Here is a 27,191-nt window from a genome sequence, read left to right on the forward strand (position 1 = left end):
AGACCACAAAACAGACAGCAAAGACTGCAAATAGAAGTAGCTCAAATTACAAGACTACTCTAGCTTCAATTAGAGTAGCTGTAGAGTAGTTCAGCTACTTTCAAGTACTGCTGTTTGTTCAATTTAACAATGAGAGTACAGGAATTAGGAGTATCATTCAAGTCGTGTCTTAAGCCAATTACAGAGACAAAAGGAGTCTGTTATCTCAGCCCAAACTATTTGGCCTCAGCCTTAAAAGCCAGGGATATTATCTATGCAGGTAAACTCTAATGTTCCTCATAGGTGAATATAGTCCCATATTTAACAATAACAGCCTGTAGTGCTAAGTTAGGAGTCTTCAGGGAGTTGACCAGGACATAAATAAAAAGGACTAAATGTCAATGCAAGCAAAATGGCCATTGGAGTTCTTTCAAATTTATTTTTACTGCTTACTAGAAACCAAGGTTGCTTTAACACACAATGCAAAACCTCAGAGGAAAGACATGCAACTCTAATAAAAATTCTATTCTAACTGCACTATTTTGTATATAGTAATTATTGAACTAAATAGCTAAATCACTGAGCTATCTTCACTATTACTTCTCTCTGCCCTCATTTTTTATTTTTGAACATGAAATATAAGGTTTAGATAGGATTCATAAACTGTCTTAATAAAAAGATGTCACCAACCTACAAGTTTTCAACAGAAATATGTTGCTGAAAATTAATTATAACAGTCACATGTCATGATTTATTAAGACAGAACATCAGTTTTACTACAACCACTCTGCTGCCAACAAGCAAGAAACAATCTAGAGAGGAAATGAAGTGGAGGGATGAAGGAGCAGACAAGCGGAACAGTTTGGCAATGGCATGTGCCAAAAGGTTTTCATTAAATCTACCTAAAACTAAATAAACAGAAGTCTGAAGAATCATTTGGCACTGCAGTCTAAAAAAGCATTTTAATAGCTAGACTTCCAACCACCATTCAGAGCAAAACACTCTTCTGCACCAGATTATATGTACATTAGGCTAATTATTAGGTTAGTGAAAATTGAGGGCTTTTGCTACTTCCCACCAGTTTCAGAGGTATTTAATTCTGTTCAAGTTACTGATATGAAATTCTAAAGAATGTGACACTCCCCTGGAAACTAAAACTCTTTCAAAAACTATATTTAATCTTATTTACATTTTCTATAATCTCCATGGATGAAGACTTAGGAAATCAGCACAGCCATCCTCTTATCATTGCTTCCATTCTATGTGAACAATTCCATTTCAAAACTACGTTACTGAAGAAAATACATGAAGTAGATTTGGTATTTCTCAATATACGATCAGTTAACTAAAATGAAGGGGGAAAAACAAAATTAAACTTAAGATATTAGTCCAACTTATATCTCCAAATTCCAATCACTTAATTTAGGCTGAAATATGTTTACAACACAGTCCACAGCAATGGTGCAAAATAAACAGCAACCATTCCTCAAAAATCTCAATGAAGTGTTACATCACATATTTGGGCAGTATAGTTTAAAAGGCAGCCCTTAAAAAGCACAAGTGAAATCAGTTGTAAATGCTCTCTCTCCCTCCTCAAGGAAAAATTACTGGCTTGCTCTTTAAAAACCCAGTTCAGCTGAACCAGCCTCCCCTATCTGATGTCAGGCAGAGCTCCTGCTCTGTCACCTTCCCTGCACTGTCCCCATCACTGCCCAGCAGCAGCACGCAGCAACACATCCCACTACAGCACCAATCCAGGAATGAGAGCTGGATTCAGAATAACACAGCCAGGTCAGTCTTTGGGTAGAAGGGAAACTTTGCAGAGTCATGCATACAGCAGAGGAAAAAAAAAACAACAACAACAACAACAAAATTCCTCTGCAACTACAAACATCACATGGAAACCACTGCATTGTCAGTATTTTCAGCTGTAGGTCTGTGTGAATACTTGGCCCCAGGCTGTAATTTGGTACAGCCTGACTAAGAAGCCACAGGTCTCATACCCTGTGGTGAACCTGTGAGCTGGAAAGCTCCTGGCTCAGGTATAAGTGAGTGAAGGTGCCTTGGGAAAAATATTTCTAAAGGTGGTTTCAAAGCCCAAAAATGGAAGGAATCAAAGCACATAACAAGATAATAGCTAAAATGAAGACACCCATCTGGTATACACTATTGCCAAGCAGCCAACAACTTCACTGCATAAATATTCCTATCAGGATGGATCCAACTGGAGCTCTCCCTGAACTGCAACTGAACTGCCAGGTGACTCTCCCCTTGAGCAGGGATGCCTCTCCAGGTTTAAGATTCCTTACTTGACCAAGAGATCCTTCCTTACACAAAGCAGAGAGATCCCTTACATTTGACAGATTCTTGGAGACAGAATGATAGCATGCTGAGTTAACTCTAATGAAACATTGCCAAGTCACTTAGCTGCCTAATATTATTATAGATATTGTACAGATAATTCCATTACAGATCAATTTTTGTCCAAGTCTGAGACTAAGATTGGATCCAGCTCCACATATTCTCCATAAGGAGTTAAGAAAGCAAGGTTCTCTCTGAATGCTGTGACATAACATGAGGGTCCTCATTTCTCTTTGCATCTCTGGTCTACATGTGAATCATTCCAATTTCACTCTATTTCAACTTTCCTGTGTATATTTCTTCCATTCAGTAATTAATAAGATGAACTTTGCCATCAAGCTTATTGAACCTTGTCAAACTATTGCCAAACCTTTTTTAATTCCATCAAATTAATTTAACTCTGTCAATTTATTAATTTTGCCTCAGTTAAGCATATTACTGCTTCTCTCTTTTGAATGAGGTGCATATTCTACTCATCCAAAACAAGGTCACATGCATTTGTGATTGTACATAGCAGTCCTGACTCGACAGCAGAGAGAAACTCACTTGCTGCCCCATTACCAACTTTCAACTACCCAAAACTCCTGGCAAGAAGGCTTTTACTCAATTATGTGCAACTACTTTTTCCCAGGGTGAAAACAGAGCCTGCCCCACAATAACAACTACTTCACTAAGAATCTTAGTCAAAAAACCTATAGTAAGAACAATTTACACCACTCAGTCCTGCCAAAATAACTTCTGCTGTTCTCACATTTTAAAATTACAAAACTCCTTTTTTCAGGAGCCTCCTACATTACACTACATATGTTTCTGTCAAATCTCTTGTTGCATCTTACTGAATGACTGAGAAGAGTCATAGTGGCTGATCAGCTGGCAGGTACTTTCAAATAAAATTTGATGCCATTCTTAATACAAAAGCAGTCTGTTCTGCAAAGGTCAAACTCACTAGTAACTTTTTTAAAGCTTAACAATTTCTGCTGTCATTCCTATGGTTACGATCACACTACTATTAAAAACAATTTGGGAATTTCTGATCTAATCTACCCTCCCACACAAAAATAACTCCTTTGTCATAACTGAAACTATGAACTTTTGAGCTATGAACAGCTATGAACCAACAGCTTCAAAAGGAAAGTTTAACTTCTTCCCTTTTGAAATAAAATAGTACATGGGTATTGAAGAAATTAGGCCACTAATGACAATATTATAGCAAAATCAAATTATTTTAAACATGCTGACAATGTCTCTGCTTATCAATGGCATAAAGCAGAATGAACAGCCTGGAAAAGATAAAACTATGGAACAATGAACTAACTTAATGAGACAAATAAAACATCTCTTAGAGTCTGCTTCTAGTTCAGCTTCAGGTGTTTATAGTCTCTCAGGTCAGGCTTGTGCTCTCCCCCTTAGGTAAAAACCTTGCTTAAATATAGAAAAACAGCAGGCATTTTTCCACATGACAGGAAGTAACATCAAGTTGTGAGATATCTATTAGACTTGAAGTTTAATGGTTCTAGTAACAGCTGAAACCCCAAATCTTACTTTTAGTGCCTGAACATTTAGGTTACATTTCAAACGTTTTCATGAAACTCCACAATTATAATAATGAAATGCTACAGGGAGATTTGGAAGAAGGAAAATTACTATAGCATAACCATTTCCTCAACTAGCAGACATAAGCTGTATGTTTTCCTTCAGTTACCAGAAGTCCACAGCTTTAAAAAAAGAAGCAAGTAAAATTACTCAACCACACTAAGTTCTCTTCAGTAATGACCTAGAATTTATTCCAATGTCTTTCCTGCAAATGTAGTTTAAATCTAGCTTTTTCCTTGTCCCTAATTACTATTAAAAAATCAATGGTGTGTTAAGTACTTCTCTACTTCTCCACTTGTCTGTAGCCTTTTTTTAGTTTATCAAATGTTATCAACTGTTTGCAAACAGTCTTAATAGATGTTGCTCCTTAGCTGATAGTTTCTCTTACCTGACACCACAAATAGACATCATATGATTTATTTCCACTTCTTCCTTCCCCCAAAAAAATAATTCCTCTTGCTCACTGTATCTGAGATATCCAGATTACAATCAGAAATGCTCAAGCAAAAAAAGGGTAGGGTAAAAAAAAAAAAGAGAGTAGGGAGAAGTCCACAAAGAAACATCCCAAATGAAAATTCGAACTACAGAGAGATGCATTTTTTTTAACAGCCATTTCAAAAACTTACTATTTCTCAAAATAAAACATTGTAAAGCAGCATTCATTCACTTTATGGATCACAAGCTGTTAAGTCTCTTTCCTAGGAGAGATTTGACATTTGAAGGTCACCCCTGCTCTGCAGTGCTCTTGGGTACCCTACTACCTGCCTTCACCACACTCCTCAGTACTCACACTGGTCCTGCACTGCAGCATTTGACAAGGTACCTTTTCTCTGCTTTTCATTTCATTTCGAGCATTGAGAGGCAGACAGCATGACAAAAGAACAATGTAAAAAGGGAAAAAAACAAAACACACACGCAAAAAATAAAACACAAACAAACATCAAAAAACCCACAAATTAGTTGGAGGAAAAACTTAACAGCAGACTAAAACACCAGCAACAATTTTATGCATATTCTTAAACTCCTCTAAGAGTAAACCTCATGCTTGCTGTTAGAACTGCAGTAGCCAGCTTGCCTCCAATGCGGTCTCTGAAAGAATGAAAAAGCAGATAACAACACACAAGAAGAATTTCAGGAAAAAATTATATAGCAGAGATTTCAAGAAGCTGAACTTTTTCCTGTGAAGGAAAAGAGAAAAGGTAGTTTGATTTTTTCCTTGAGCAGTATAACCATGACACAATCAAGTGAACATTTGAACCCACTGTTGGCACGTGTACGGAAAGGAGGCACAAGAGGAGTGCATTAACCAATTCACAAGTGTAAAATACTCCTTTAAAAAGAAGAGATCCATCCAAGAATCCAAGTACCTAACAGAAGACCACCAACAAACCAGAATGTAAGCACAAAACAAACAGAGGTATTAAACAAATAAATAGCCAGAGCAGAAATCATTTTCACATTTCCAGAACCAAGTTAATTTCATAATTCTATTCATTTTCTGTTAAAAAGCAGACAATTCAGCATTCTAATAATTAAATCCAATTGAGGGAATTATTCAATGAAAGACAAAACTCAACATGAGAGTTCAGAGTAGGTATTTTCAGTCTCTCAGACATCTGTTCCTGGTGTCCTGACACCATCACAAGTAAAAAATATCTATGAGAAACTGCACTATATTTTTGCCTATACCAGCTGCTTTCTCGATTACTAGAGACAGTTCCACTAAGCATTCCAGTTCCCTCAGTTGAGACACCTATTCCCGCCTCTTGTGCTCAATCTGTTCAAGTGCCACTTTTGAAAAATCAATTTTTAGGCTCAAGGGGAATAAAACCTACAAAAAGCATCATCATGTCATTAGCCTCCTCTCTGGAACCTAAGGTCACAGCTCATCTACCTCTAATTTTTAGCACCTGTAATATTTTCACATCTGATCTCCTTTCTTTCAAATGTTTTCTTCTCCTCAGTCCATCTCTTATAGCACTACTCCCCCCTATACCTGCTGTCACAGTATCAAAAAGCAAGATCAAATAAATGGGAAAGAGAGAGAGCCTCAGAAGATGGAAAGGAAGGCAGACAGACTCATATCATTTATCTGATCCTGCAGAAAAGCTCAATATTGCACTGCCAACCTGTTTGTTCAGCTCAAGGAGCAAGACTGCAGCTGGCAGCTGCTCAGCTCTTCTCCTCAAGGCTTTAATTCCTCCATTTAAAAACTAGCATAGAGAAAAGATAAGAACCTAAGTGATGAGCAGTTGTAAGCTGCTCCAGTCTGCTTAGACAGCCCAGCTACTTTCTGCAGCTCATCTCTCAACTCAGGGATTCCCACTAGAAACCCCATGCCCAAGGAGCAGCCACCTAAGCTGCTCCCACCAGTTTTCACAGTCATCTGACCCCTCTAAAAAAGGTCAAAGCCCAGGGAGACACTTCCAATACTTCTCCCTCACAGACAGGAGCACAGTGTGCTACAGGAAACTCTGAGATACATTTGAATAATCTGCCAGCCTTTTGGTTCAGAGCACAGCAAAATTACAGGATCTGTCACAGGATTTCCTTTGGCCAACACATTTAAAGCGCTGAATGAAGCAAGCCATGCCATGCCTGCCATCTATCCTTTGGGCCCAGCAGCTGTGAATCAGCTCAGAACAGCTGAAAGCTCTCAGCAGTGAGCTCAGAGGCACAGATGAACCGCAGGCCATGCAGTGCTGAGCACACCAGAGCAGCCAGCACAAACCACCAGAGCAAAACGCTCCTGAGCGTGGGGAATGTGGGCATCACCGGCCCACACCCCCTAAGCAGCACGGGGTATGGGCATAAAGGCTGGGAAAGCTCTGGAAAGCTGCAGAACCAAATTAGCAGTTTGAGCCCCTGAACCCCTGGCAAGGACAACGTGGCTGTCACAACCCACAGCTTATCAACTGCTCACTGCAACCCATTCTCACATTTGTGAGCTCTGCTTTAAGATACTGGCTGTTCTCACAGCCTCCTATAACTATCAACTCTAAATTAGTATCTTAATTAGAAAAGAAGGATAAGTGTACCAGTGCTTTTCCCAGCATAATTACATTTTCACTAGGGATTTTACTATCAACATGTAACAACTGGGGGGAAAACTGGCAGTCCTGTTAGCAAGATATTTAATGACAGAAGAAAAACAAGAAATTAGAAGTTTCTGGTGTTCCAGTCTCTGGATGTGTTTTTCTCATCCAGGAGCACAGACCCAGCTAGACAGAACTACTCCCAGATCAGGTGCCCCAGCCTTCACTTCTAGGGAAAATTATCAATTTTCCGCTAACCAGTGCAATTTGGGACTTGGGAGGAGAAAAGATATTCTGAAATAAGCCTCAATAGCATGTTTGGATTAAAGTCACCTCCCAGAGAGAAAAGAAGGAACAGAAAAGAAAAATATGAACTACACATTTTATCAGCAGCCTCCAGATCCCTTGTACTATCTCCCTGATGATGACTTCACTTGGCATAGTAAACTGCATTCCATACTGGGTGTGGAACAATTGCAGATATACTGCACGATGCCTGGTAAGTATTAAATGTATACACAGACTTAACTGGACAGGACTTGCATCAGCATCAAATATAAATGTAGTTTCTACAAACAGAATATGGAATCACAGACATGACTTAGGATGTTCAAAATAGCTTGAAAAAACAAAAGAGAACAGAGGTACCAGCAACAGAAGGGTAGACAGGGAAGTACAGCATGATTACACAGTTAATTTTTTAAAAATTGAATTTTACATAGTGATCTACAAAAGGAAGTAATTGTATTAATAAAGATTGTAAATCTATGTAAGATTATTCTTCTTTTTTTTCTTAGTACATGCTATGTTAAGAACTGGTAAGCACTTCATTTATGTTTTTTAAATGACAGAAAAAGTTTCAAATATATTCAAGACTACTCCTAGTTTGTTTTTAGATCCATTCGATTTCAAGTTGACATCTTTTCAATATTCAGAAGCTACTTTGTTGAAGTCAACGTTTTAAGAACAAGATCCTGTTAAAGAAAGATACTGACCGTACTGTATTACAATAATGCAATGCAATGAGGTTCAAAGCATAACCACATCCTATCCATGGATATTATTGCATAAATTTTCAATTAGCTGCCTTGAGTCAGCAGAGTTCTACTGAGGTTGTATCACAGTTCACCGACTTCTCTGCCAGACCTTCAGAGTTCATCCTTGTTTTGCAATGCCCTATCCTCAGCAAGAATCATTGCCAGGAGATAGAAACTCTTCACTGTTACTTTCTAGACTGCAGCTAAAAACATCAAGGAATAAAAAACCTCAAGAAATAATAACCTTCCTGTAAACTAAAAAATTAATGTTTAGATTTGAAAACCATCTTGCAATCAATCAATGAGAGTCATTTTTAGACCTCACCATTACACCAGGAAAAGAAAAACACTATATATTTATAACCTAGCAATCATTTAATGAGGAAAGATGTGGTCAGTTAGAGATCCAGCATCTCTTACTCTAACCTCAGGAATGTTATGCATCACATCTGATGCTTCAAATTTTGTGAGGTACCTGTGGTGTTTTCAGATGAAAGATAAAAACTTTAAAAAAAAAAACTTTGGGTTTCTTAAGAAAACACTATTACCCCAAAATATGGTGTTAAAAGTTTAAACAATAGAACAGTTGTGCTACAAACCAGTTTTAGTAAGTATTTTATTGAGTAATGCACTGCAATACCAACAAAAACGTAAGCTCATGGGTGCAAGATTTTTTTCTTTTACCATTTCTAACAAAACAGAACGTGAATTAATTTGAAACACCTTTTATTAGAAGAGTGCTTATCTTCATCAATCTAGGTCAGCAGAGTTATAATACCTATACAAAGCTCCTGTATTCAGGAATCTGGCTTTCTGATACCTGCCTCACATTCATTTAGCTATTTTTGGCTTATGGACATACCTACATTACTCATGTAATTTATGTGCAAGATATTCATAGTAATAAAATCTGATTACCACCAGCAAAAGGGAAACCAGAAAAAGGGAAAAATTTTAGAGGTCATTTCCAGGAGAAAAAGATACATACCTGATGCCAGGAGACACCAGTCCTCCAGCCAATTCTTCATTCCTCCATTCCACTCCGTACTTCTTATATAATTAATTGAGGGCATATTCTCTATAGCTGTTCTAGACAAAAAGTATTATCATATATTCTAAGTGAATACATGAAATACCAGATAATTTCTAGCAGGCAAACTGCTTCGGAATACATCTATTTCAACAATAATTTTTGTGCAAGTTGATGGAATAAAACATCTGGTTTTAAATTTGTTCTGTTTTTTACTGCGCTGGTTATAGGAGCTGTTATTTTCACTTTCAAAATGCAGATAATTTATCATCTAGATTCTCAAACTTGAACCACATGAATGTTGGCATTTCTCCCAACTGTAAGTTACATTGAAAATATTATTTCACTTGCAAAACCTGTTGAACGAGAAATATTAATTTCACTGCCATATACAAGGGGCTGAGAACTCACCTATGTTATATTAATGCCATTTTTGTGTACTGCATATACTTCTTATATTTACGGAGAGAAACACAGAGAAGAAAAAAAAAAGCAAAGGCAAGTTAAGGTCTTACTTTGGGAATTTCTTAAGTCCTCAATTTTATGTCTTCCCTTCTGTTCATTCTTCCTAGCATTTGAAATTTTTCTTTTTATCCACAATCTAAAAAGTTCTCAGTTGGGAAGAATGAACATATTTGATGCAGCATTTTCTTTACACATCATATGGGAGAAAATACAATATACAAAGTAAGAATCTTGATAACAAGGTCAGCATGCTAGTTTCCTTCCAGCTCTTCTGCACCCAGCTTGTTCAAACAAAGCTTTGCAGAAATCAGACCTTTCTTACATCATCTCAGAATAGTTGGAACTTTTCAACCTTCTCTGCCAATACTTCACAATCCAATAGTGTTTCCCTTGCCTTTACTCCTAGGACTATTAATTCATTGACTGAAATGAGAAGTTTAAGTTTCCATGTTTGGTCTTTATCCTGTCAGCTGATATGCAGCAATTTTTAACAAGTATCTAGTCAACACTGTCTCTTACAAACATTATACATAGAGTCCACAGAACCCGTAAGAGGGCGGTTTCATCAACATATTGCAAGATATGCAGAGCATTAGCCTTGATCTTTCTGAAGAAAGAGTATTTAAATTCGTGAGCAAACAATTTTTGAAGACCTTTATACGTTAGGCTGCTGCTTTGTACACATATATATAGATATTTCTAGAAATACTGTTCCACAAAAATCCAGATCATCAAAAATGTGTTCCAATCAAAAATGCAAAAACAATACTTATAACCTTTAGCAAGAAAATAATCATCACAGAAGCCTGAATTCCCATATAATCAATACTGTGTTTAAAAGGGCAAAGGTAAGTCTGGCACGTTAATATATATCCAGGTGGATACTGTCAGTAGCTTCCTCTGACTGCTATTCACATCAGTCCTCTACTTACCTGAAATCAGCTCTGCTACAGAAGGGGCAAAGGGAAGAAAGCAAAACCAGAAAAATCCTCACTACACATTCTGCAATTTAAAAAACACTACTTTCCTCACTACTTCTTGTGTGCCATTCTTAATGGCAGTATTAAAATGTATAAATAAGAGCAAATTCTCTCACTTGGGTTTTCAAGACTTCATTCTGAATTCATGTTATACAACTTCCAGATGTTTTTTGTTTTTTTTTAAGAAGTAAGCATCTAGCCTTGTGCTGTTCTCAGTTGAGCATCTACTTCTGTCCCACCCCTGTTTCTTCCCTTACACAGAATCACAGAATGGTTTGGGTTGGAAGGGACCTTGAAGATCATCCAGTTCCAACCCCCCTGCCATTGTGGGGGACACTTTTCAGTAGAGCAAGTTGTTCAAAGCCCCATCCAGCCTGGCCTTGAACACTTCCAGGGATGGGGCATCCACAACTTCTCTGGGCAACCTGTGCCAGTGCCTTGTCACTCTCACAGTAAAGAATTTCTTCCCAACATCTCATCTAAACCTACTCTCAGCGTGAAACTAATTCCTCTCGTCCTGTCACTACAGTGTGCTTTGCCTTCATCAGTCCATCCTCCAGGTGCTTTAACCCCTTTCCTAAAACTCTCCAGCCATTCTACTCTTTTCTTTCTTCCCTTGTTCTATTGCCAAACTATTGCTTCCTTCTACTTGCATAATAAAAATAGGATGAATTTCATACACTAACAATGTAAAACAAAGCTCACTAAGCTGGTAAGATAAAATAGGAGAAAAGCAGAGAAGCGAAGAAAGTAGAGACAAAATCCACACTACACTTTATGACATGGAAGGCAAACCTTTCAGCTAAAAAACAACCAAAATAAAAACACCAAAACCAAATGAACCAACCAACCAAAAATGCCAAATACTTGATATTTGCAGCAGTAAATAACCTGTTTTGCTCCTCCACTGTGCTGGTCTGGGCTGGGATAAAGTCAATTTTTCGACACCTTGGGACCTTCTTCATGATTAAGTTCATTATTTTCCTCCTATCACCATGATAAAAGCACTAGACAGAAACTTTACACAACTCCAAATAATGGCAACAGACAAGAAAATGGCCTTTTCCTCTCTTCTTCCCTCCTCTTTTTTTTTCATTTAATAAATTCATGCACACAAATAGCAGAATGCCTGGTCTTGCCTGCATTTGCTTAAACAAGTCTCCTTTTACTAGGAAGATTTTCTCCATATTCCAAGGCTGGAAAAACACACACACCTTTCTCCAGCTGAGGTTAAACACACTACTCTGACTGCAGCGTGCAGATTTTCTCACAGTGTATGTGCTCTACCTCAATGAAAGATGTAGCAAACAACATAGCTGTAAGTGGAGTGTGGTTCACAATTCTGTATGTAAGATAAACACTGAAGCTTTATCAACACACAATCCCACCTTACATTTATGTACTTCCTGCCTCACCACTATTCTTGACCGTGCTCCAAGTCCATTCTCAAGCAAATCAAATAAACATCAACCTATTTTATAAAAAATCTTGTAAACCAGACTAGAGGCACACTATACAAGGCACAGCTCTTAACCCCTGAAAGAGCAGGGGGTTATACAAGGAACAGATAACCCCTGAAAGGCTGTGCAGTTGAAAAAAGCCATTTCCTCAGTCACTGAGAAATATGTACTTGATACATGAACTTGCAGTAGTAACTTACTCAAAACCACAATAAAAATAGTAATTTAAGGATTTCAACTTAGAAGGACTTCTTCAGACACCTACAAATGCAGATACCCAACAACAACCACATTTAGCCTGTGTGAATGTCCCAAACAAGCATCAAGCATTTAGCAATTACTACTACACATCAGTGTATCCCTGTCTTTTATTTTGAAGACTCATACTCCATACTCCACATTTCACTGCAATTTTAACAAAAAAACACCACCAACAAAACTGTTAGGTTACGCCACGCATATAGTGAATGACAAAAAAAGGTTAAGGTTCATCAATACTTGGTGCATTCAGCTCCTCTTCATCAAAAACAATGGGCAAGCACCCAAACCACAGAAAATTACACATTAAATGCACTGGAAAACAGTTAAAAGATGGGAGTTAGCCTCAAAATATAACTAAATGAGGTTATTTGAGTGAATGTATTTCTAATAGGGTATTCTGGCAATCAGTACTTGGCTTTGGAGTGCTTAGCAATGACCTACATGGGAGGAAAAATTTCCATAAAGATTGCTGATGATATGAAAATAGGCTATCATCAGCCAACATCAAGCTTTCCAATACTGTCAAAATAAAATTATATATCTAGTGACAAAAAAGTCATAATTACAAGATACAGGATTCACCTGGAAAAGAAATTACTCATAAAAATTCAGGGTAAGGAAAACCTACTGATTATTTTGGTCAAATAATTCCTCCAACTAATAATAACTTTCCTCAACTATATTTTAAAATTATTGTCTTCCTAACAAATAATTAACTGCTATTTTTCCCCCCTCAAAAAACAGGGCCTGCATGCACCTTGAGAAAGCCCAAGAACAATCACTGGGGATATGCAAAAACATGCTAACTGTGGAGAGAGCAGTCTGCAGGTTGACAGCTCCCACAGCAATCCTCTCCAGCACCTTCCCAGACAAACAAAAAAGGGGTAGTGAAGTGCTACCCTTCATTCTGACACTTCTGGCACTCACTTGGGTAGTACTATACCATATGTTCCTGGATAAAGTAATATACTGGATACTAGGAGAAAATGGCATAACATGCACCAGGATGCTGCAGCTTAGGTAAACAGAAAATAACAAGAGTGTGGGTATGGAGATATCTGTCAGGAGAACCCAAGCAGCACCAGGGAACATGAGGTCTCAGTGTTGCCTGTAATCAGACTAACAATAAAACTTAAAAGGCAAAACTAACAACCTAATTTTTAAAAAATAACCAACAAAGATCAAAAAAGCTAATGGTCCTTGAACTTTTTAAAGTGGGAATAAATATTGAGTTGGAGCAAACAGAATGCATTATTCTTGTATTTGATCCCAAGTGCAACTACAACTGAATGCGTACACAGTTCTGGTGTCCCATGTAAATAAAAACTTTGAAACACTGAATAACCATCAGGACTATCATAAATTACTGAAGTTACTGGGAGAGCTGACTTGTGACTGGGACTGTAACTGAGTGACTGGGAGAGCAGCAAGAAAACTCCATTGGTCTACATACTCCAAATTCAGACAAAAGATAACCACTTAGTCTGCCCAAAAATAATGAATGTAGAGCCCAAATGTGATACAAGGTACCTTCAGTCCAGCACCATGAGATTCAGTGAAGAGTTAAAGGCTGATAAAAAACTGCTTGTTGTACTTAGTGTGTAAGTAGTAATTAACTCTGGGCAAATTGTTCCCATGGCTATAATGAAGAATCCTCTATCACCAGAAGATAAATCCTCAGATCAATATCCAAAGAGAAACACAAGTCTAGATGCAACAGAAACCATGGCAAATACTATGGCTTGTGCTATACAACTGAGTAGTAAAGAATCTCCACCCTTCAGCTTTAAATTACCTACAAATTAAATGCTATCTTGGAAAGTGAAGTGCAGCAGCATTTAGACAGCATTTACAGCAACGTTTTTATATGCAACAGTTAGGTACTAAGCAAACTTTGTCTCTCTAGATTGTGTTCCAAAAAGTAATCAAACATCTCAGAAAGATATCCACAAAAGCCTCCAAGATCTAAAGCACAATGTCAAGATACTTGTAAAAACAGTTGCATTAGTTTATTATATGGAAACAAACTGCATTTTTCAATGAACCAAGTTCATTACTTTTTTTTCATCATTCATTATAATACGTATTTAACAAATATAGTTGTACATTAAATAGCCATTGTCATGGCAATTTTTAGCAACTTTTTCACTTAGAAAGTTCAGTCTTTTAAATATATTATAAAGAACAAAGAGTATAAGGTGAATCTAAAGACCAAATAGATTCTTACTGAACAATTCGTTTCAAATATAAAATGACTGGGGAAAACTTTTGAATACTTATATACTCATAAAATTATTCCTGGCACATTACTTAGTTTAACCTACTGTCACTTCTCCTACATTAACAAAATCCATATTCATAAATTGGTGGGGCTTTATAAATGAGCCAGCAAGTGCATGTGTGCTCCCTCTAACCACACTTATCATTGCCTTGCTAAGCACAGAAATCACCGTTGAAAAAAGCTAGCAGCAAAATGAGCCAGTAATAACAAAACCCAGAGAAGGGCAAGTGCCTGTTTCAGTGCCAGTGCCAACTGCCACTTCTCTGCACTGCCTGAGAGCTAAGTGTGACATCTGGGTGAAAGGAAGACCACACTCTATTTTGACTGTCACTTCATTCCCTCTGGTAGGAGACTGCTGCTCAGCTCTGAAGAGCACTCGCAAATCCCAAATATACTGCCTGAGTGAAAATGCCCGAGTCTCATCTGTTTCAAACAGATTTTTCCTACGTTATCATCAAGCATCTTCTGCATTAGGTTATTATCCATTATATGAATTTATCCTCTGCATAGGCATAAACAGCCCCAGCACCGTGTGATACAAGCAGCTAAGGAACAAAGAGCTTGGGTTACCTGCCTGGGGACAAGAGAAATGTCCATGGCAGCTCTCCAACCAGAATCCACACCCCCACAATGCAAACCAATTCCTTAACCACGAGGCCCTCCTTTTCAATTTTAGCCTGAGGTTCCAAGTTGTCTTCTTCCAAATGTTCCCTGCAAGCACTACTGAAGGGCAGAGAATGATGGATTCCTCAGCCTCTCTCTTACCTTGTTAAAATTCTTTCTCTGATTTTGCTGTTGGAAATGCCTTCTCCATTCTCCCAACAGAGATGGTTTAGAGGCAACAGCAAAAGCTATTCAAACTAATCAACCAGCCTGTCATTAAATTAGTTAGGTTTAATCAGCCAGTAACTAAACAAAGAGAAGGTACACCTTAACTTAAATCTTCCTACAAAGAAACTAGGGATGTACATTTTAAAAGATTTATTTATTTCTTTTTAATTTCATTTGTTTTTTAAGTGAGCATTAATGATCCTTAAGGGGGAAAAGTTTCAACTGCAAAAAGTGAAAGAAGGAGAGGAAGAAAAAAGAAAGCCTACATTTCAATGTGATTATTTTTGCTACATAGATTTTAGGATTAAGAAAACAGATTAGTGCCTTAATCCAAAATAGAACTTACTAATAACTGACTTTTTGGCATTTTAAATGCAAAGTTTATTTCAGACTAATGACATACATCTTGATTTAAATATTGTAAAATATGCAGCTACTGAGTATTTAGCACAGGAAACATCATTTGCTCCAGAGAACTAAAATAAGTTGGGTTTAAGTAGATTTCTTTCTTTTCACATTGCCTCCTCCTACAAAGAGAGCCTATAAATGAAGGGACAACACAGTCTCCAGTAAAATCTATTTTGCAAGTAAAATTTTTAATAAAATGTTAGCACTATAGTATAAAAACACCTTGACAATTTTAAGGTTTACACAATTGCTAACAAATTATTAGCAAGGCTCCAAAATTCAAGCAGGAGATGCAGAACGACAGAAGAAACAGAATATATTGTATCTCCAGCTCCTTAAAAGGGAGTCTCCCTGTTCACAGACTCTGCAAATAAATCCTGGAGGGTGTTACAACACTACACAAAGCCCTGGATAGACATGCCACAGAATCACACTAAGATGAAAAAATACGCAGTGGAGGAGCTGGTGTTAATCTAATTCCAGTAAGAACACAAAAAATTCCCATTTCAGCAAACTTCACAAACATTAAATTAATTGTGTGGCTATTTTCTCCTTCTCAGATACAGTCTACTGTTAGGCTATTTAATATGGCTAAAATGGCTTATTAGGAGTGTGGCTTATTTTTATACTAAAAAACCCCAGTTTATTTCTCTAGGACAGATTTCCCCCTCAGCAGCTATACAGGTCTACCACAGTCATATAGTTTGTTCAGTAACCATATACTGGTTTTTTTATACTGGAAAAATGCCCCAATTCATTGCTCGAACAACTTGACTGGTACCATTGAAGAATACTATATTAGTATTATATATAGTATATACTACACTGAAGAATATTAAGAATACCAGGGGTGCTAACTACCCCAAAACTCCACAAGCAGATGTGTCAATCACAAAACTCTGTGAAAGACTAGTTAGCTGATTCAGAAAGAGGGAGAGAGAGGCTATTACTGTGTTTGAAGGTACCTGTGTCAATTCTTCTAGGAGGTCACAATATATTTCTCCGGAATATACATATAAATTTTTAAAAATAATAATAATAAAAATGTTACAAACAGATTTTTGTGCTACAGCACAATACACTGTTGACACATTTTGTCAGCGTACATAGAAAACCCTCCCATAAGAGTTGCAGTCAGAGTAGCACACGGTCTAGGACCCAGTGAAATCAGCTCCTAAAGTGGCACTAAAACCTGATGGCTAGCTCCTGCTTGGGACACTGGTAATAAAAAAGGGCTTTTCTCTTGTGGCAGGAGTCAGACTGCAACTGCTCTGTGCAACTACACAAGAAAAGATATTACACCACAGCATTGGAGAGCCTGATAAAGATCCTGAGTGCAAAAAATCCCCAGACTGCCCCAAAGTACACTTTTTGTTGACCTACAGGGAATGCAACTAAACCCCAAAAGAAGTCTGGTGGTGTCCAAGCGCAAGAAGTCAGGCATGATTCATGCAGGCTGGTAACACAATACATTTCCCAACTGAGAGAGGAAACAGAAGTAGGCCAAAATAATGTTTAAAAAAAACACCTGGGCTACAGAGCAACTTACACAAAGCAGTTCAGCTCAGAAAAGCAACAACATCCATCAGCCAGGGCTCCATTTATTGTTGTTACGAACCCAGATTTAAGTCCCAGCTCAAATGCAGATGACCCAGGACTTTATACATGCTTGCAGGATAAAACCCTACAAGTGCAAGTACTAAGTATTTTCAGGGAAAAAGCAGAGAGGGGGATGCAGACAGTGTGAATTTCCCATTACCTTGGGCAAATGGGGGTTTTAAGATTTTTTACAACATTTTGCCAGTCTACTCAAAAGACAGGATAGTAACATCACAGGCAATAAGTATATCAATAATTTCAAATTAATTAATGAAAAATAGGTCTTGCATGACATGAGATGACACTACAGAGACATATTTGTCCATCAAATCCACATAACTCCTGCTTAAAATACAAGCTCTACCCTCCCATAAACATGTAACAAGTAAATCCTAATAGAAATTATTTATAACAGTACTTCAATTGAGAACACAATTACTTGTAATTTCATAGTAAAGACAGCCAGATGCCCTACTGTCTCAGACCAGACACAAGTGTTCTTATGTCAAAGAGTCTGTTTCAGATTAAGCTCCACTCCCTGTATCCATACCTGAATAAATCCACAGAAAGTCACAGACTCAAGTGGAGACATGGCGCCCAGGCCCCTTGACACCCTTCTCACACAACAAACTGCCTCAAAACAAAGAAACAAAAAAAACCCACTGTTTCCTTCTGTTTGTCATAAAGGTGAGGAATCACCTCACTAATTTCCAGATCAGGTTGTTCCTGATCTGCCTGAGCAGAACAAATGGATTTCTTTAGTAACAAACAATAAACACTTGGAAATTCTCAAAATAAGAAGTAATACAGCTATCCAGATTGACTGATTTTGAGGCCTTCAATTACTTCAGTTAATGCTTATAAATGAAGTGTTATGCTTCAGTAATCATATTCAGCTCCCTCATCCACAATCAGACTATCTTGCATATGCCTGCTAAAGGAACATTTATCCAGAAGTGACACTACTTTATTATAATTCAAATTACAGTAATTGCTTCAGACTTGTAAAGGCTACTCTGCACACTAAGTTTTGGATAACCTAGGAAAGCCTTTCAACTTCAATACCACACGGCAAGAGCTAACATTAACTACATTTAAATTATTCAGGCTAATGGATAAGGAGCTTTAAAGAAGAACATTCCAAATCCACAATAAGTGAACTCTGTCAGTTTTCACTTTATTTTCCCATTTTATTTATATTCATGCCATCTGGTTGTATTGATCATGCAGTTGAACAATCTTGTGTTTTTTTCAAATGAAGTAAATGCAAAACTAATTTGTCTGCTAACAAACATGCTGAAAGTGCCAGCTACAAAGTCACTTACAGACTGTTACAGAATGAGCTCCAATTCACAGTAAACACATTCCATAACAAATGGAATAACAGAAGGCCAAACGGACAACCATGCTCAAAACCATGGATCACTATTCATTTATTGAACATTATATAATGAGATCAACTTCTGTGAGCCTCAAGTTTCAACTGATCTGTTTAGAACTTGTATCAGATTCCAAATCCCAAACCACAGCTACACGTATCAACAGAATAGACTAAGTGAGCAAACTAAAAAAGTTACTTATCCTAAAAGCTGTCTCATGATAAATCACTTTCTCAAAAAGCCAGACTTACAGAAAATAAAACCAGCAATTGACAAAGCACAATAAAGCAGTATAAAAAAAGACTGCTAGAAGTAAATTATCATTAATTTCCAAGTGCTGTGGTAGAACTGTTTAAGTGACATTTGTCTTTTTTCCATCATGCTTTCAGGTAAAATTTCTTGGGCATGCACAGATTATGCACACTATTTCCAGCTGTTAGCCTCATCAAATATTTAATGTTTCCAAATACAAAAAAACAGGCAGCTTTAGACCCAAAGATTTATAAGCAATTACCTCTCTTTTGCAATTTCAGATTACAACCCTTAAAATCACACACATAAAAGAAGCTATTGTCTCTATAAAAAGAGATGGAAGTGTCAGGGGAAAAAAAGGGGGTAAGGGGGCTTTTAATTTTGAGTCATGGATTTCAGTCCTACATTTTAGGTATCAAAATGCATTTGTTTCTTAAACAAAACTACAGGAGTAGCATATAAATCAACAAATAGATAAAAGTCTAATGTGCATCTAGAACAGAACTACAGTAACAAATGACAGCAAAAAAGGCCTTCTCTATGTCTCTGCTGAAGCAGTCAATGGAGATGCATGTCTCCAGTTCATACCAAGCTTTTTAATTTATAGCTGGTACACCTACGCATGGCCTCCAGTGTATGGAATTAGACCAGCTCCTGAAATTCTCCAGGAAGTACTGCTACAGTAGTCCTAGCACTGATTTAGCCACACACGATTCAGCACCAGAGCATCACTGGCATTTCTGCAACTCTGTCACTTATAAATGCTTTAAATTTACTGTCAGAACATCAAGATCCCAGCCATTCCCACATTCTTATTGCTTGTGATCACGTAATATAAGCAACAGCAGGTTTTAGTCTTTTTGTTTGTTTTCTTAAAGGTCTGTACAGAGCTTTATAATTAGTCCAATACTCGTTCTCTCTATAGCATCCTCTCTTTAAAATCACCACAGTGTTGCTTTATATTGAGAAGTTGCATTTTGGACACACATCTTTGTCCATCCATTAAGACGACAAATTTAAACAACAAAAAGTGGAACATCACAGGAAATCTCTTTTGCTTTCAACAGATCCCAACACAGCCCAATTAACTCCACAGTCTGGCTCCAACTCTGTAAAAATTTTACACTACAACTGGACCAAAACCAGACCCTCCTCGGGACTTCCACAGATGCAAGTCAGCCTGTCCACACCCAACAAATTGCAGGACCTGGGCCTGTCACCATATCAGCATAAATTAGGGCTTGTCAAACTTAGGACATAGCAACAGAAGTTATTTTATTGAACTCAAAGGAAACTGTTTCTGCTGTCCCACCTCATAGCGACAAAAACAATAGTAATAATCACAAGCATGACATTTTCCCCCCTTTATTTTGGGAGGCTCTCAGTTTTTCATTCTTGAGTTATCCAAGCTAACTTCACAGGAGATGGATACTAACGTGACAGACAAAGGAGCTCAAAAGCGGAGCCCTGTCATACAGGGACAGCAGTATGTGCAGCCTCAGCCCTCCCCTGCCCCCGCCCGCACCTGCGGCGGCCGCGCCGGGGAACAGCGCTCCGACCCTGCGCCGGGCCACCTCCCCGCCCGCCCTAATGCCAAACTCGGCTGGGAAAATAAACAAGTCCAACAAAAGGAAGGAGAGCGGGCGCAGAGGGGAACGGAGCCCGGCCTCGGGACGCGGCGGCCGGTGAGGATTGGGGTCGGCTCGGGCGGCAGCGCCGGTTGCCCGGGCACCATCTTGGGGGCTGCCGGGGGCGAGGACGCGGCCCCGCAGCGCCGCCGGGGGCCGGCCCGGCGCTTTACCTGCTCTGCCAGCCCTGCAGGAGGTTGGTGTATTTGCTGAGCGTCCCTTCCAACACCGGCTCCCGCCGCCTGCCGCCGCCGCCGGGCGCCTGCGCGCCCCCCGGGCTGGCCGCCGCCGAGCCGGGGCTGCTGCTGCCGCCGCCCCCGCCTCCATCCAGCCTGCCCGCGGCCGCCGCCCGGCCCGGGAGCCCGCGGCTGGCGGAGGAGGACGAGGGGGACGAGCCCGCCGACGTGGGGCGGCTGCTGCTGCGGCTGCTGCTGTTGCTGCCGCCGCCTTCGCCCGCCGCTTTCTCCATGGAGCCCCGCGGCGGAGGCTGCCCGTCCGCTCCGGCCCCGGCTGCCGCCCGTGCCCGGCAAAGCCCTGACTCACAGGCGGCGCGGAGAGGGGCGGCGCCCGGGGGAGAAGGGGCTGGGCCGCGGCGGGCGAGTGAACCGCCGCGCCGCCTCCTCCTCGCCAGGCGTTGCGGGGAGCTGGGCGGCGGTCGGTGCCCCGAGGCTCCGCGGGGTCCCGCCCGCCGCCCCCCCGGGCGCCCCGCCCGCCCGAGCCGGGGGCAGGGCGCCGCTGCGGCGGGGGCCGCGCAGGGGCGGGGGCCGCACACGCACACGCGGAGGCACAGGGCGAACGGGGAGAGGCACAGCACGCACACGGACTGCATGGTGCCCGCGGCCGGCACACACACGCACACGCCGTGCGACACGGGGAGCGACCCCGAAGGACGCGGTGGCCGGGTATGGGGCGGGCGTGCAGACCCACGCGTGTGGCGGGGGCAGAGCGCACACCGAGACCGCCTCCGGCCCCAGCGGCCGCACCGCGCCCCCCGTGACGCGCCCGCCACATGACAGGCACTCACCCGAGCAGCGGCGGGATGTGTGCCGGGACAGCGGCGGACAGCGGGCTGCCCAAGCCACACAGCGTGTGCCTGACGCTTGCACAAGCCGTGCCCCGACACCGCCGAGGAGGTGACTGTCGGTGGTACTGTACACCGGCAGCACAGTCGTGCCCGCACTCGTGAGCTGAGTGCTGTGCCCAGCATTCGGGAACGCAATATTCTTGCTCAACCCACAGCAGGTAGTGTGTATGAACATACCACATGAGTCATGTCATTCATCCAGACTTTACAAAAAAATACTACAAGTCCACACCTCCTAAAAGGAGAGGATGTAACCTCAAGATCACCATAACAAGCTAAGCAGATCCTGTACAGTCAGCCCAGACCCACGAATCACTTCTGCGGCCATCCTTGCTGTCTTAGACAAGTGCCTCAGTTATGTTACAATGTGTATCTTCCCAGCGTACCAGAGATGTAACTATTCTTCTTGTCAGTTTATAATTGTAGACCTGAAATGTAGAGGAGACTCGAGAGTCCTTGAAAAGTATAAACTGAGCCTTAGCTTTTGTGCTTCAACCCTGTGGAAAGTTTTAACAATCCTTTGTACTAGAGATATTTTGAGTGTAGAGTATCACATGTGCCTTCTGTTCTGCACCTCAGAAGATACTAATACTATCCAAATCCACACACAGCCAGATATGTACATTCCCCATATAAATCGGCACAGAGAGGAGGGATCCTAACTTAGATTCTCCCAGTTTTCTCTCTGGAAAATCCTACCATATGTGTTGTGGTTGAAATGTTGGGCAACCTGATCCTGAATTTTGGGTGGTTAGACTTCTCATGTTGCAGTTAAATACTAAGGCACTGCAGTCTGGAAACTTGAATTTTAATACTTCATGGGTTGGACATATAACACTCAACTCTTGTGGAACAGACAAAGATTAAGAACTTAATTATTTTAAAAGATAAAATATTTTAGAGTAATTATTTTTCTGCATCTGTTACTTGAGATGTTCATGTAAAATTCCCAAATCATTGTTTGCTATGGAAAGAAACTCTATTACCACAACATGAAAATCCTCATTCTTAGGCTCAACTCTACTTTTGATGACCAGAGTTTTTAGGAAACATTTAAATGAACAAGGAATGCTCCTTTGGCAAGCTCAGATCCTGCTTGGTGGAGATAAAGGTGAGACCCCTTCACTTGTCTTCATAACGTTACAATGAGGGGCCAAAATTGTGGAACAATATTTTAATAAACTGTGTCACCACATCAGCCACTTCAACACCTTTCATGTGTGTGTTCTACATTAAAGGTAATGAATGTAATATTTTCTGCCTTCCACAGAATTCATTGGAACATAATTCTTCAGAAATTCATCAGAACATAATTCTTCAGAAATTCCTCAGGAAAAGAAAGTGACCTTAAAAAAGAACAGAGAAGCCTCTCCATACATTTCTGTACAATAAAACTCAAGTAGCAATGGTGCACTTATCAGGAAGTCTCTGAAATAAAAGGGGTAACAGGCTGTAAGTATATTATGCCCCCAGAGAGTTCTGCCATGGTTCACTGCTGCTAGAAGGAGTGCTGGGATGTGGTAACATAAGAAGTTCTCTTGTAGGTTGAGAGCCCAGCTATGAGTTGGGTTCTGTGTTGTTCAGTATCTTCTTAAGTCAGAATCTCTTCATTTGCTTATGGTTAAAACTAGAATCAAATGTGAAAAAAATAGCAGAAGGATATCACAGTAGTAACTAAATCACCGATAAAATGGCACCTGAAATTTAATCTTGCCAAAAGCCAAAGTAAAGCACCTGGTGAGAAAATAACTTTTACTATGCAGGCATGATGATCTATAAATTAGCTATAGCCTCTCAAGCAAGAGATCTTGGAGACATTTTAAGTAGTCCTCTGAAAATTCCATCTCAGTCAGTGTTCAAGGGTAATCAAACAAACAGCTGTGATAAGCTCATTAGGAAAAACAGAAATAACAGCTTGCTGCTATATAAATCCACAGTACAGCCAGTATCTATACAACCCTGCATTTATAATATTCTTTCAAAAAGGACAGAGTAGAAAGAGAAAAGTGTAAATCCAAGCTTTTATATGAGGAGAGGTCACTAAGTAGGGTTTTCAGTTGAAAAATAAACAACAAATGTATAAAATAATATTCAGGTTAATAGAAGTTATTCTTCACTGTTTCTCATGAAACAAGAACTATGGGGGCAACTGGTTTAAAACAAGCACAAGAAACTACTTTCTCACATGATTTACACTCATAAAACTCATTCTTATGGAGATGGGCTTGGATGCTAAATACCTAGAAAGATTAAAAAAGCAATTGTTCTTGAAGAACCTTTTAACAAGGTTGAGCAAAGTATTTTGGGTGTATTTGAAGTTCAGAAAGGCTCTAAACTTCTGACTCTTCAAAGACTGTTTTTACATTATTGATTAATTAATCCCTCCCCTGTTCTTAGTCTTTCTCTAAACACCTACTTGTGGAAGGAATTAAGTGCTGGACTAGAAAGACCTTTGGCTTAACCTATTGTATAGTTTTTCATGTACTAAGGATTCCTCCTTCTTGGTCAACAAGTATGGTTGAGTCAAACATTGACACAGTTTGCAACTTTTATATTGTATTGAAGCAAAAGAATGTGTTATTCTTCTCATCCCCTTTCCTAATTTGTACATACTGCAGCCTAGCAGAGCTGGACAACCTTTTATAGCAATCTTGATATGAGTGAGCTCCTAACCTCATTTGCTTTAAGTTCTTAATGGTCTTTAAAATGACTGAACCTGTATTTATTTTACTAGCTAATGGTTTGTCCTAGTAGAGCTAGAGTTCAGGGTAATACACACTGACTTATTCTGATGCAATACCACATGATGTATGCCTTGTTACAAGCATTCTTAATTACCTATTTATTAATGCAACCTGCATGATGAAGGTTCACACTGTTTCCAAGGTAACATAGCTGCTATGTTACAGTCCTCCTTTAGAACATTACTTGCACTCTCTGACCAAACCAAAATTTTGCTTCTTTTATTAAGAATCAAAAAGAATCAAAATAACTCATTATTTATCCTACCTTTTAGAAAGCAAAATATCCATTAAGACAACAAATTCAGTGCTTTTCGCTCTTATCAGGAAACAGAGACCTTTCTCTGTCCTTTGCTAAACTACAGTTTTAACTTCTAGAATGAGGTCAGCTCATAATCTATTTGCTAACTTATGTTTCCTGGACACATTGGTTTGGGTTTCTATATCATTTTAACACTCTCCTGGTACACAGTTTTCTCAAATTACTTTGCAATTTATTTTTATCTCCTTCCACCACCAAATTTCCGCACAACTTCCCACCATCACAATTGTATGGAGGAATTTAGCTATATGGTCTACAGAAACAATTTCTGCCCAGCCTACATTCAGGTATTGAATATATTCCATGGAAATGCCCCAAGGCTTGCTCAGCTGTTCTTTCTTGCCCTACAAAGTCCTTCTGAGACACTGCTTCATTTCACATGAGCTTTGGAGATAAGTCCATCTGTCACTAAACTGTAGGCAATATTTATGGTAAAAGCATGTCAATGTGCACTTCTTTCCCTGCTGTCTATAGGTGTCAGCACCAGAATGACTGGGACATTATCCCTGAAGTTCATCTCATGCCATGGTAACACCTGCACCAAGCCTACTGTCACTAAGGCTTCCCAATTGTTCATAGCAACTAGAAGGGAGTGAATGTAGCAGGTGGAACGGTGTGCACCAGCATGTCCTTCAGCCCTTAGGTTCAGCGTCATAGGTTCCTGAGTTTGAAGGTTCAAAAGAAACAGTGACTCTCTAAGCAGACCTTTTAAATAACATAGTACAACAATTGCAATATTCTCCCTCATATAATTGTTTTATTTAGAATTAACCAGCACATCATCCATGAGTAGCAGGCTTCTCGCCCAACGATTCTGAGAACAGAGAAACAGCCACTAACTCTGCAGTCTGCCAACTTTAGCTTTAGCTTTGCTGAGCCAGTATCCATCTCATCCTCCCTCCATGGTGCATGTAAGCCTGAAATGTATGCCAAACATGCTGCTTTGCCACACTTCATCCCATTGTCAGCAGCTTCTCATCCACCAGCATAACCACCCATCTAAGCCTCACTCAGCTCAAAGCTGGTGACAAGGGAAACAGCCAAGAGAGATACAGCATATGGCAAAGAGCACCCAAACTACCTTTACTGCCAGGGACATTGAGCCTAGGAGACAGGCTTGCCTGCAGGTTAATATACTCAACCACAAGGCATTGCATGTGGGCTGAGGCTTCTGCTGTCACAGCTAGACTCTCACAGCTTGTTTACTCAGCTACTGTGCACTTCTCTGTAATTTGCAGCTTAGACCAGTTGAAACAAAACTTGATCAAAATGGCTGATCCTCTGGAATAAAAAATTTGGGATGGTTAGCTGGAGAAAATGCTAGTTTATATTAGGCATGTTATGTATATATTTGCATTGGATGTCATTAAATGTGCATGAGGAAGTGATGTGTATGACAAGCATGACGAAAGGCATTTTCTGCATGGTTAGAATCAACCCTTTGAACTGCAATGGGAAACAAATACAAAGTCAGTACATAAAGATACTAAGTGAGCATAAAAAACTAAGAGAGCACAAATATCACTTACACTATATATTACTATATATTGTGTATTTTAGCTAGTGAGAACAGCTTTATTCTGTGCCAGCTCATCTTTGAACAGTTTTTATAGGCAGTCACAAATACAGTTCTTCAAAATAAATTCATTCATAGACCGAGGCCAGAAGAGAACACTGAGATTATCCAGCATAACCAGCTGGATAACAGAAACCCTTTTTGGTTTGATGTTGGATTACAGATAAATATACTAAATCTTAACAGTCTGCAGGCATTTTTACTGCCTGTTTTTCTAGCTCTGTGATTAAACATTTAGGGATTTGAAAAGTATACTAGCCCACTAAAGGTCAAATTCAGATCCAAGACCAAACTGAGGGCACTCAGTGTTGCTCTCATATCTCAAACCAGTGCTAAAGCTCTCTTTTATCCCACTTTTTTTGAGAGCTGAGTGGTTCCAATGGAATCTGCCATATTTCAATTTTATTATTCGTAAGGCATGAGGCCGTATATCACTATAATAACACCCAACTTTCTAAATGCGATATCTATGCACCTGTAATCTTATGCCTAAGCTGCAAAACCATTTGCACATCCCAAAAGTATTGCTATAGAGCATTTATGCTGCAGGGTGTGTATTTATTGATAAAATAATACTAGTTTATGACACTTGGGTTCTGGTCTCACACTCCACCAACAGCAATTTTTGTAGTTGTTTGATATCAGCAAGCAGTATCTTACAGATTAAAAACAAGTCTCATTCAAATTGACCTGGTCTCTAAGCCTGTTACCTATAGCAGAGCTCTATTTCACTCGCATCATCTTTGAAACTACTCTTTAGATAATGTAAGAATCCAGCACACAATAGGATGACAGTTAAAAAAAATGAAAGAACTATGCACTAGAAATCAAAAGCAAAACACAAACATTTAAGATTTTTTGGCACTGAGAAAAGGAGGAAAACTTCAGT

General features: G+C 39.6%; 1 protein-coding gene across 2 annotated transcripts in view; it reads right to left on the reverse strand.

Moving 5' to 3' along the window:
- Positions 1-21,048, reverse strand: part of OSBPL10 (oxysterol binding protein like 10) — a 111,900-nt gene extending 90,852 nt beyond the window's left edge. Inside the window, exon 1 of one of the 2 annotated variants that reach the window (XM_066571535.1) lies at positions 20,753-21,048. In XM_066571535.1, the coding sequence (XP_066427632.1) occupies positions 20,753-21,048 (296 nt within the window). Of the gene's footprint in view, positions 1-8,993; positions 9,086-20,752 lie in introns of those variants that run through there. The other variant, XM_066571542.1, reaches the window with a different exon arrangement.
- Between the last annotated feature and the right edge of the window lie 6,143 nt (positions 21,049-27,191).

Source organism: Molothrus aeneus, chromosome 1 (assembly GCF_037042795.1).
Source record: "Molothrus aeneus isolate 106 chromosome 1, BPBGC_Maene_1.0, whole genome shotgun sequence".
Taxonomy (NCBI): domain Eukaryota; kingdom Metazoa; phylum Chordata; class Aves; order Passeriformes; family Icteridae; genus Molothrus; species Molothrus aeneus.